The sequence below is a fragment of the Cyprinus carpio genome, chromosome A1, assembly GCF_018340385.1.
Source record: "Cyprinus carpio isolate SPL01 chromosome A1, ASM1834038v1, whole genome shotgun sequence".
NCBI classification, from domain to species: domain Eukaryota; kingdom Metazoa; phylum Chordata; class Actinopteri; order Cypriniformes; family Cyprinidae; genus Cyprinus; species Cyprinus carpio.
Genome location: NC_056572.1, coordinates 27,285,290 through 27,298,387, shown reverse-complemented (window position 1 = coordinate 27,298,387; position 13,098 = coordinate 27,285,290). Strand labels below are relative to the sequence as shown.

The 13,098-nt window shown below is 35.8% G+C and overlaps 1 protein-coding gene across 2 annotated transcripts in view; it reads right to left on the bottom strand.

Annotated features, from left to right (window-relative positions):
• The window catches only part of rnf24 (ring finger protein 24), a 30,800-nt gene extending 19,965 nt beyond the window's left edge, over nucleotides 1–10,835 (bottom strand). The window contains exons 1-2 of one of the 2 annotated variants that reach the window (XM_019092316.2): nucleotides 10,468–10,835; nucleotides 6,440–6,493 (exon numbers count right to left, since the gene is read on the bottom strand). In XM_019092316.2, coding sequence (XP_018947861.1) covers nucleotides 6,440–6,456 — 17 coding nt within the window. In that variant the 5' untranslated portion in view covers nucleotides 6,457–6,493; nucleotides 10,468–10,835. The remainder of the gene's footprint in view (nucleotides 1–6,439; nucleotides 6,494–10,467) is intronic. The other variant, XM_019092317.2, reaches the window with a different exon arrangement.
• Between the last annotated feature and the right edge of the window lie 2,263 nt (nucleotides 10,836–13,098).

The window sequence follows — 13,098 nt, the reverse complement described above, 5'->3', positions numbered from 1 at the left end:
TATCAACATTGTTTGGCAAAATTTGCTTAGTGCACCTTTAAATAAATTGCTCTGCAAGATTCCTTTCCAACTATTGCTCCACTATGACGGTAGTTAACCTAAAAAAGAAAACTGAATGTAGAAAACTACAATTTATACAATAGCACCCACTAAATATGAGAATGCATTGCACACTGGTGTTATGTTATGAATTGTGTTTCTAGCACATTTTGGAAATGAAATGTAAAATTGAAGGTTGTTGTCATTTAGCAGATTATTGCCAAACTAAGCTACAATGCCCATATTTCAGAGGCATTTTCAGGTTTCAAACCTACAACTTATTTTGGTTAGCAGTCTAGAGCCACACAAACCATGTTCATACTTTGTAAGAAAAAAACTGTTATTAATTGCCAAATCCATAGTTGATATAGTTAATGTTTGACCACCCTCAGATTACTGTCTTCTGGAAATGACTTCAATATGCACAGTCATCCTGGAAATAACTTCAATAGGCACAATCATCCTTACAATAAAAGCTGGAAATGTCATTTTTTTGTTACCAGTAAGAGCAAAAAAAAAGAAAAAAAAAAAAGGAAAAAAAGCACCCCGGTATCTTTGGAAAAGAAAATAAGATACTTTCTCTGTCTATAGGCCACCAAGACTATTCTCCATAAGGATATGCAACTTTCTAAGTTGTCTATTGAATAAGTTGTCTATAGTTAACTATTCAATTTCACTTTCAGATTTGCTCATGAGTCATTTCTCACTTTGACCCTCAGCAAAGACGCAAAAGGAAGCATTTATTGCAGTAAAGAGAGCTATAATTACACACTCTGTGCATAACCCTGATTGCTAAAGTGTTTGCATGTTGAGAAACTCAGTAAACTAGACCATCAGCACACACCTTTATAATGACCTCTCTTATGTTGCCTGGCAGCTAAAGACCAAGTGGCAAATGTTAATGCATAGATATTTCACACATCCTCTGAGTGGTCCCAAACATATTAAACATAAATTACATTAAAATGAACATGCCAACAATATTAAAGTGGACCTATTAAGATAGCATCCTAACCATCATGGAAGAACATAAGTGACTGATTTGAAACACACAACACAGGACATGAGTCATACAAATAGTGTTCTTCACATGTAGTACACAGGAAACACTCAACTCACAATGGATGGCAATAGAGTTTGACATCAGCATGTAGCTTAACAAATACTCTAACATGAAAAAATACTGGTAATTCCGATGATCTTTTGTTTATCTTTTTATTGTCTGTATATCAATGTAGTATATCTTTTGTTCAGCAGTGGTTAGTTACAAGCACTCAGTGAAATGCGTGACTTGTTGGACTCCCAGAAAAACAAATCATGGGAACCCGTTTAGCAGAATCATCTATAACTTAGGCTGTCAGTCGGTTAAATATTTTACCTAATTAACTACATGATGTGATGATAAATTAATTAATCACAAGTTAAATTTGGCTATGAAAATATCCCCAAAAGGTCATTTAAAGCAATTACTGTGTTAAAAGAGAAAAGTATCAAGTAGACATAAAAAGTATTTTTAGGGGAAAAAAAAGCATTTTATTTGATTCAACATAAAATTTACTACACATAAACGTTTAGGCTACATTGGCCTAACATAAACTATGGAACATAAAGAAAAGAAACTCAGTGAAAAGTGAGAGACATTGTTCAAGTTCAAGTGAAAGAAATTGTTAAACAAAACAGCTTGGTTAACAGTCTTCAAAATACCTTCTTTTATGTTCTACAAAAGAAAGTCAGTCATACAGATCTGAAACGACATGAGGGTGAGTAAATGATGATAGAGTTGGGTAAACCATCCCTTTGTTTGTTTTTTTATGAAAATGTCAGTGAATGTCTTTATGAGTAAGTCATTGAGTCATTCATTCATGCGATTTGTTCAAACGGTTTGATGTAAGGAATAATGTAAATGGCTCTCTTTATGAATGGGCCACTGAATCATTGGTTCACATGATTCGTTCAAAACACGGATTCATTCAGAAACGAATCACCACTGTGTAACTGTAAGAAATGTACATTAGTTCGGAGTTCTGGTGTGGCTTTATAGGTAATATTTTCTCTGCCAAAATTTAGTAAAAAGAGACAATGTAACACAATATAATTAACTGATAATTTACAATAATACTCCTTATTTACTGAATTGTATAAAATCAAATTTGCACTCATGTTATTCAGGACAAAAACAGCGCTTGTGTGATATTGCGCTCACTGCTCGTGTGATTTTGCTTATCATATGACATAAATGTGTGACAAAATCTCATACAGCGGTATTTTTTGACCATATATCTTGAATTTGCACATAACTGCATTTATATACTACATCACACAGTGAGTTGCTGCCATGCATCACGTTTGTCAACAGTCTTCTGTTTGAAATATAAGATGACATCAGGTCTGGGGTGGGGGGAGTGCATTAAGGATTCTGTCCAAACATCTCAAAATTACTGCAACAAAGGTGACAGCAAACCTCAATATTCAGTTGGAAGACTCTGTTTCCACAAAAACTGACCATCACAAAGTCAACATCCATGAAAGAGCTGCAACTGCTGAAACTTTAATCACAAAACAAACATGCTAAAATACACAAAAGATGGTGTCAGCATCATAAAACCTGGACAGTTGGAGAGCCAAGACGAACTTCAGCATCTGCCCTGGCAAACTCAAACTCCTGAATATTATCAAACCACTGAAGACAGTTTTGGAGAGAACAGCAAGAAGTCGCTTCTTCGGTACTGAATAGCTACAATATTAATAATCAACATTTCTCATGTCCTATTTTACAACTTTTTTCTTTTCGCAGAGCATTTTGGGATTGTCTTCTCCTCAAAGGATGCATGCAATACTTATACTTTACAAAAAATTATGTCACTGAGAAGTTAATATACTGCTGTCATCCACCCTTTGCGTCAAGAGTGTATCTATAATGATCTAAAATGTTGTCTGGATAGGCAGACATTAGATTACTAGGTTTTGGAACAGACAGACTATAATTTTTTCCCTATGTAAAGTGTGTACTCAGCTTTTCATTCAAAGACAGTTACGTCCATTCAACAAAACAAGACAAAAATAACTCTACTACTCTTACTGACACCACTCTTTGACCTCTCTACAACACTTGTGTAACCGCCATAAAAATCAACATGACAATCATGGAGACAGACACACTTGCTTCCATAACCCACCTTTGCCTGTAAGTTAAAACTCCTATTTATCCATGCACACTATCAAGCAGGAAAAAAAAGACTCCTTTCTGGGTACTTCTAGTAATATTCCATCATAGGGAGGGTAGATGTTACCCCCCACCATCAAAGGAGGATCTCAATATCTCAAGGCTTAGAACTATAAAACCATGTTTTTACTGTCAACATGTCCCTACTGAGCAGCAAACATTACTCCCCACCTAACATTGTTAGTTGATAGTTCCCTTTTTACAGCCGTTTGGAATCCAAACAAAAGCAATAGGGCTTTATTAGGGTGATTAGTTTGAATAATTAGTATTCCTGATGTCTGTCAGTAAACAGGGGCATTGGAAGGCAAAATATGTTCACATAATGAACTCGATTCTGCGTTTCTTAAAAAAAAGAAAAAAAAAAAAGATTGGGGCATAGGAAGGCAAAATATTTTTACACGATGCACATGATTATGCATTCCAAAAAAAAAAAAAAAAAGGTATAGTCTACTGACCATTAAATGCTGGAAAAAGTCTGAATTGCTCAATATCCTTCTATACACTGGAGCCCTTTAAAAAAGCAACATGCTTTACCAGAAATTGATTTTTAGTTTTCTGTCTTTTGTTTTTTTTTAATCATTATCGTTTTTTGTCTTTTTTTATTTTTATTACGGGAAAAAGCTGTTTGCACTCTTTTGCAACAAAGTCCCAAGCCAATTTCCAGCAAATTGCGTCGAGCCCCTGTTTCAGAACAAAGGCTGCTGCCTGAATCTGAAGTGGAAATTTCCACTGAGCCTTGAGCCCTGGCTATCCCAGTTGCACATTTGAAACTTAATATTACAACAGAGGACCTCCAGCTTCGTAAGGGGAGTGGTGTGGATTCTGACAGTGTCGGTGCCAGGTTAGTGAGTCTTGCAGAACCATGTCTATAGTAGCAGTCACTCACAATTATAAAAAAATAAAAAATAAAAAAAATTAAACCTAGACTGCCTCAAAATGAACTGATATTACAAAGCTTGCTTTCAATGCTTCAACTCAGCTGAGAGAATAATAGATACTATCAGACAATGACTGTGCCAATGTCTGCATCAATAAACACTTTTCTTATCAGTGTAATGAGTAAAATCTGCTCTTTCAGTACTATTCTCCTAGTCAATCTTAAAGGTTTATATATATATATTAAACATAATATAAAAACAAGGATTCTAAAGGTAATACATGTGTAAATAGTCCTGAAGGATTTTTGGTTTTCCTGAGCAAATGCAAACCTTATACATCTTTTATTACATCTCTGACCCATGTGAACGAACCTTTACCACATTAATTCAGACTTTAAATTTGTGTATGATGACAGCACAGAAAGGAACATTGTATCAATGCAAGCATTATATAAATCATCAAAGATTAGTGTAAAAAATTGTCTTGTCTCCGTATGTGTGGACAGTGAGATCCAGAGCAATGGTGTTACTCCCACAGCTAATTAATCCATTTTAAGCAGAAGCAGAGCTGCAGGTGAGGGATTAGACAGGACAGAGAAGAGAAGCCAAACCTATATGACTTAATCTATTAAGGAACACAAAAGGAGAAATGTTGTCCTTTTGTGTTCTATGAAAGCATGTCATATGGGTTTGGAACAACATGAGGTTGAGCAAACAACAACACTTTAATTTCTGGGTGAACGGGAATACACACTGCAGACTAAGCACTGGAAAAGAGATGATATTATTTATAGGTCCGGAGTAATGATGAATAGTGTGCATGCTATCAAATAGCTTATCTTGCAATAATTTTCTCCAACGCTCTGCTGTGCTGAGTGTGCAAGCTGCCTTGTTATACTGATCTGAGAACAGATCTGTTGTCACTTTTATGAGTGGTAAATCCTAAATGTATTATAAGAGGGCAAGTGTCTTGTGAGCCTAAACAGTAACATGAGATGATACAAACAAGTTGTAGAAGTGACACCAGCAGCTGTTATCCCTAATTTACCCTCTCAGCCGACATTCTCCACAGGGCCCTCATAAACAACTCTGTATTTCTTTTTGCCGGTCTTTCTTTTGGTCTTATTTCTCATCTTCTGTTCATCGTGTGGCCATGTATATACTGTACACAAATATGCACGCAATAGCCCTTTGATTCGGTATTAGTATTACACTAGTATCTTTCACTAGAAAATCAGTGTTTCTAAAACAACACAGAGTGATCTTCTTTCACTGAGTGTATAAAAACACCAGATACTGGAAATATCAGAGAAACTGTTCATTAAAGAGTCTTACAAGCTGTTGATGCAAAACATTATAAAGGTGAGCAAATTCAGCTGAGTGATCAATCATACAAGGGACAGTTTAATTTTTTCATAATATATGGAGAATCTCTAGAACTGCATTTTGCTGATCAATTAACTTTAAAGGAATATTTCACCCAAAAATTTAAATTTGCTGTAAACTAATTCAACCTAAGGCCACTCAAGATGTAGATGAGTTGGTTTCCTCTTTGGAGCAGATTTAAATAAATCTACCATTGCATCACTTGCCCACCAATAGATCCTCTGCAGTGAATGGGTGCCGTCAGAATGAGAGTCCAAACAGCTGTTAAGAACATCACAATAATACACACAACTCCAGTCCATCAATTCATGTCTTGTGAAGCGAAAAGCTGTGTGTTTTTAATAGACAAATTCATAATTAAGACATTTTTAACTTCAAAGAGTTGCTTCTGGCTAAAATAGGAGTCCTCTATCCATAACAAAGCTTTCTCCAGTGATAACGTTGTCCTGTTAGAATCAGAAGAGAAATATTCACAGATCAAGCACCGTCTACAAACTAAAGCTCTAAACAAATGTCAGTGGATTCCGATGTAAGAGGATTTTCCACTGGAGGAAGCCTGCATTAAAACGTCTTGATGGATTTGTTTCTTACAAACACACAGCCTTTCACATCACAAGACATTAACTGAAGTCGTGTGGATTTTTGTAATGTTTTTATCAGCTGTTGGAAGTCTTATTCTGATGGCACCCATTCACTGCAGAGGATCCATTGGTGAGCAAGTGATGTGATGGTAAATTTCTTAAAAACTTCTATTGAAAAAACAAACTCTACATCAAAATCTACATCTTGGATGATCTGAGAGTGAGTAAATGTTCAACAGATTTTTATTTTTTGTGTGAAATATTCCTTTAAATGACCAGAAAACTTGAACTCAGCTATCAAATATGTTGTAAAGCAGTATATTAAGACTTACACTGGCAGATATAGCATCTTTGTGGATTTTAGGCAGGATTCAGAATTCAGGAGCCTGCAAAACATGATGACTAATTCACATCTGTGTCTTTAAAAACTTACATAATCCTTTTTTTTTTTTTTTTTAACAAAAGAGTATGGAGGGGAACAAACATGCAAATCCAGCTGATGATGAATTGCCTCACTACCTAGGTTGCATTTCCACAAATAGTCAACCTAAATAAAACAATTTCTGGTCTTATCAAAAGGAGAAAAAAAAGGAATAACTGGAGTTAACTACACTTACCACAAATGACCCATGAGTCATATCTGGCATGTGTTCATAAGCATTATACACAGCTCAATCACAGGCTATACTTTCAACAGCTCATTTGCATGTTAAGTAACCTCAAAGTTAAATTAGCAAAAGCCGGATTTGTCAGTCATAACAATACAGCATCACAAACATTATAACAATGCATAAACATCAGAAGACCATATATCAGCATGTTGAAATAAACTAGACACATAGTGAAAACAGATGGATTTGTACGGTGCCTGCGAGGTGACACGGGCGGTTCACTTAGTTTTGTCGTGGCCACGACATAATAACTTGTGGGAACGTGATAATATGTCATGGCCGTGAGATATTAATTTGAGGGAATGTCATATTAACTTGTGTGAACGTGATATGATGTCATGGCCACGAGATCATTTTGTCAAGGTAACGACATATTTTTCTCGTGGCCACGAGTCTGCGTGACCATAGTAACCCGGGATTATCAAAAATAGATAAAATATTTTTATTAACATTAAACTTTTAATTTATTATTTGTATATTATTATTATTATTATTACTACATTAACTTATTAGGGCTATATTTTTGTATTTATGTTATATATGCTTATTTCCACTTTCAATTTGTGTATTGCTTTACCTAGTTAACGTTTTGTATTATGCTAGCATTTGCTAGCATATCATATATTTTGTAAATAAATGCCTGACAATTATGCCAATAAAGTTTAGATTTTATGATTGTATTTATGCCAATGTGTGATATTAAATGAGCGTGTTGTGTTTTCATTTACAAATGAAACTACGTGAACGATTAATTCCTCAATGAAACACTATAGTATTTATAATTATGGTCTATTAATTAGCAAAAATAAAATTAAATATATTTTAAATTTAAACTGCATTCCAGCAAAAATTCCAGTCAGCATAATCAAAGCTTTATTGGCATGACGCGCATTTACAGTAGGCTAATTTTTACAAAAGTATTCAGAACGTTAAGTAAAGAGATCGAAAAGAAGGGAAAAAATTAATATAAAAATATAACCAATAATAATAGGCTAATAATAATAATAATTTATAAATATTACGGGAAAAAATCAGTTAATGGACTTACAAGACTGTAGGGTGGATAAAAATGTTTTCTTGTAGGCCTATTTTATATTATGCATTTTATGTAAAATTTATTCATGATAAACTTCATTTGAATGCTGACTATCGCACATAATACAGCCCGGTAGCCAAGCCCTATGGTTAATATAATTTAATAATGTAATAATTTCTATAATAAATAATATAATAATTTCTTAATTCAAAATAAAATATTAATGAATCCATCTCTGATTATTCTGGGTTGCTATGGTCACGCAGGTTTGTTTACACATTAAACTCATGGCCACTAGAAAAATATGTAGTTCCCTCAACATAACATCTCGAGGCCATGATATAAGGATGTTGTTACCTTGACAAAATTATCTCATGGCCACAACATAATATCATGTTACCACGAGTTAATATGACGTTCCCTCAAATTAATATCTCGTGGCCACAACATATCACGTTCCCACGAGTTATTATGTCGTGGCCATGACAAAACTAAGTGAACCGACCATGTCACCTCGCGGGCACCATAGATTTGAGGGTCAGTTGCCCGTGAATAAACTGCTTTTAACAGCGAGCTGTAGTCAAATGTTTATAGTTTCTGAGCACTGCTCCACATAAGGTCACACTGTTGACCTCTACACCACAGGGGGCTGTTATTTTCACTGTCTAATACCAAATAGCCAGGATGGCATAAGGCAAACTGACATCTCTGGACATTGTGCACAAAAACATGTTCCTGATTAGTTCTTATTATACGTCGTACATGTCGTTCAGCCAGCTACACTGAAAAACAGCATGCACACGCTTGGTGTATTACACTAGAGACCAGACGTGTCTGCTTGATGATGCGAGAGTCGCAATTAAAGTAAATACATTTTCTTGCCATGACAAATTAAGAAGAATGCTGTGGTTTGGATTTCTTTATATTATTAAGTTTACATGTGCACTTTAAAAGTATTTTGTCAATGAACCTAAAAATGTGCTTTATGCACTAATTATCTAAATCACTGGTATTTAACTTGTAGGCCAAGACCCAAAATGGTTCTTTGGTTTGTTATGATAGGGCATCCGAGGAATACGAATAATGTTAAAGGCAAATAATAGCATGCTATAATTGTGCATAATTACGGCAACAACGCGGTCAGTGAAACTCTATTGTGTTTTGGCACAAATTAATCTTTTACTCGGTAGTCAGTCACCAAATTAGGCAAATAATAACATGAACATACTCTCATCCATGAAAACCATTAAGTTTAAAAAAACGTAAGAGCCAATCCAGGTTTAATACTAGACAGACAAACACCAATTAAAGTATGCTTAAGGATTAGGCCTATCTCTCAATGCAACTTTAAATCAGGTTTTGGTACACCATAACTAAACATTCCCCAGCGCTGGAGTTCATAATGAAGTGCACAGATTACTATTGTGTTTACTTTGTGTAACAGAAGCACGTGGTACACCAACAGCTGGGGTCAGGCCAGCACGCGCCTCGAACATTCTGCTCTCGCGCTTGCTTTTGTTATCATAATGACGTCGAGAAGTTTAGACACCACACGTGAATGAACGAGCATTCAGCAAAAAAAATCCTGTCGCAGTGGCAGACACAGCAAATAAAATACTTCTATACTGCTCAAAACCCGAATGAGTTCCATTCAATCGGTTAAAACATTGTTATATACTCCGGTTATATTTGTTTTGGGCTGATACTGATTGTAGGCAGCGTCTCTGCCGTCAATACAGAGTAATGAATGTTCTCTACTTGTAAAAGCAGAAGCATACATGTCTCATTGTAATTAACATAAACATTATGTGTCTTCTAGCAACATTTAACACTTTGACTTGAACCTCACTAGCTGTTCTGCTATCTGAAACAGAATAAGGAATTCAGACTCATTTCTGCGAATCGATTCATTCGAACAGTTAGTTTCAAAGAATCATTTAAAATGATTCAACGTTCTTTTACGTGTAAGTAGTACATATGGCTGCTTATACAATTTTTATTATGTTTTATTATTACTAATAATACTATATTCTTTTAATACGCGGGTTTTATAGTAACACACATTATATTTAGAATTCAAATATAATTTGCCTTTACATTAAACTACTAATTCCCTTATCTGAAAAAGTGTATTCATGCTCAAATAAAATGATAGTTATTAAAGCCAAGGCTTGCTTGTTGATATAGCTGTCAACAAATTGGTAAAATATTTCCAGGACATTTTATATGAAATATTTAAGTTATTCGATTTTTAGAGTAACTTTCATGGTTTTCGTCCTATCAGTGAAATCCTTGGTTCAATCCAAATTATTTAAAGCATGTCAGATTATGAATCGGACATATTCAAAAGAAACGGTTCTCGCTCATTGAGTAGGCGAGACGTTGAATCACGAACCGTACGGAGCAATTCAGTCCGATCGGCCTTCCGATGATTCATTCAAGATTCGGACACACTAACCAGCGGGCTAACGGGGTCTAACGCTACAAGACATCAGTTTATGTCTTTTAACCTTCAGTTTAAGCGTCGCGCTTTGATCAGTGCACTCGCGGAATGAACCTTGCCAAGGAAGAATGTCTGTTTATGACAGTGCAAAAACCACATGATATAGGCTATGTATTTATTGCTCTTGTGGGTGTAGTATTATGGACTTACCAGCCGTTTCTCCGCCACTCCTCCCTTCTGCTCGATCACAAACGCAAACAGATGAAAAGAGCTCAATTTCAGCGCATCCGCAATATTATGCACCTTCTACCTTCCTCTAACAACCGACCATAAATAAATCAATCACGTCTTTAAATGTGCATAAATCCGTGCGCATTATTAACAAATCAATAATCGTGTAAGCACAAGCATCGCAGGCTGTAAGTTCTCGGATGCTCGTAAAACAGAAACTAAATTCGCTCCCCAGGTCGCTTGAGACTGTAGTGAGCTGTGCGCGCTCTTGATATAGGTTACGTCTTCATGGGATGGGCGAGTGAGATTTTTGGTGGTAGATGTGAACTCTGCACGTAGCTCACGACACGAGCAGGTCCCTCCTCCTTCCTCACAGAGAGAGAGAGAAAGAGAGAGAGAGAGGGGGGAGTTGAGACTGTGTGGTGAGGGATGCGGATGCTTTCTCAGAGGGAGGGGCAGATGGGCAGATACGTAGCTCTTGCTGAATATATATAATATTTTATACATATTTTATACTGTTTAAAGCAGGGGTGGGGACCGTTGATTCTGGAGGGCCGGTGTCCCTGCAGAGTTTAGCTCCAACCCTAATCAAACACACCTGAACAAGCTAATCAAGGTCTTCAGGATACAGGTAAGTATTTTTTCCAGGGTTGGAGCTAAACTGTGCAGGACAGTGGTCCTCCAGGATCAACGTTCCCCACCCCTGGTTTAAAGCATAGTATAATATAACACCTGAAACCCTACAAAGGATAGGTCTAAGTGGTTTGCAGAATGATATAATATAATATAGGCTAATATAATATAATATAATATAATATAGATAATATAATATAATATAATAATTATTTCATACCCCCCCCCCTTTCTTTTATCTATATATTAATAACATTAAAATGTTTTGCATTTACACATTTAATGAATCTATGCCAGTCTTTAAAAGTTGATTCGGTGCCCTGTGCAAACCGTTTAGGATTTAGCCGTCTCTGGAAACACAGTGTATGGGCACACTTGGTTGAGACATAGCCTGTGCGCGTGTGCCAGTGCATGCCAATGAGGTGCCACTGACAGACACGTATTGTACCAGAGCCAACTGGGAGGAATCATGGGAACCCATGAATAGCTGCCTGGGGGGTGGGTCGGGAGACCAGGATGGCAGTGCTTTCAAAGCCCTATTGAGGCCAGCACACCAGGTAATAGACTGGCACTGAATCAAGTGATATGTGGGGTACAAAGTGTGCAAGGAGGCAGGAAGCATTATCCTTCATACAAACCGATCAAGCAGAATGGAGCATTACTCTAAACATTGTATATGGACCTGTAGAATGACAATTAAAGCAATCTCAGCATTTGTCAGCCACCACAAACGTCTTCTTGCCCCCATATTCAATTCTTACTCAAAATAGCTCATGCCATTAGAGTACACATTATGGAATATTATGGAAGTCAATAGGGACCAGATACTGTCACCCACATTGTTCAGAATATCTTCTTTTATGTTCAACAGAAGAAATAATCTCAAACAGGAACAACTTGAGGGTGAGTAAATGATGGCAGATTTTTTGTGTGAACTATTTCTTTAACTGTCTTTGTGATCCTATATTAACCAAAACTTTTCTTTTTTTTTTTTTACATTGATTATGTTAATGCTTTGACATGCCCTAAAGTATAGGTACAGTATGCTGCATTCACTTAACATGCAGTGCTCAAAATCACGTTATTCTTGTCCTTTAATTATAGATTTTGAGAGGTTTATAAGCATTTGGTTAGTGTCTTTGATGACTTTCGTTTTCCTAGCTTGTGATATGCAGTACATCCTACAGAATAGTAGAGGTGCCAGTCAGTGAAATTTACAACAAGAGGATCCATTGACCCTGGGCTCTTTGAAATACTGATTTCTGCCATACACATGTGAAGTTGAATCTTGTAAAGAGAGCAGTTGATAACTTCCCCTTGACTTTTTTATTTATTTATTTATTTTATTATATAAAACGGATGTGTAGGTAGTTGTATGAATCATTTTTTGAGCAACTGAACAGAGAACAGGAAATTGTCAGACAACAGGGGTGCTCTATCCATAGGCTGTCTCCATGGTCACCACATAAGTTGAAATCAAAAGTTCAGATCTCAATGCAGCCTACTTCTGATTTGTATATGACGGCTTCTCTCGCCCTCTAGTGTTTTCAGATTGCTATTACATCGCAGAAAAACAAATTAAAGCCAAACTGATTTTACTTCTTAAAAGGATTGGATTTATATGAAACATTTTGTGTTGCATAACAGAATATCTGCCACAACTATTAGTGTAGCCTTCAGATTCAGAGCTAAATGTCCTTTGCTATTTTACACATCGCACAAACTTCACAGACAAAATAGGTTTATTGGTTTGACATTTTTATTTGATTTGATTAGTTTATTTATTTATTTTTTTAATATTAGTGTTCAAAAGTATTCAAGGGGTCAGTAAAAAATGTTTTTTGAAGAAAATTCTAATGCTGACCAAGATTGATTTTATTTATTAATACAGAAAAAATTAATCTTTTGAAATATTATTATAATTTAAAATTGTAATAATTAAAATTGTTCTCCAGTCTGCAGTGTCACATGATACTT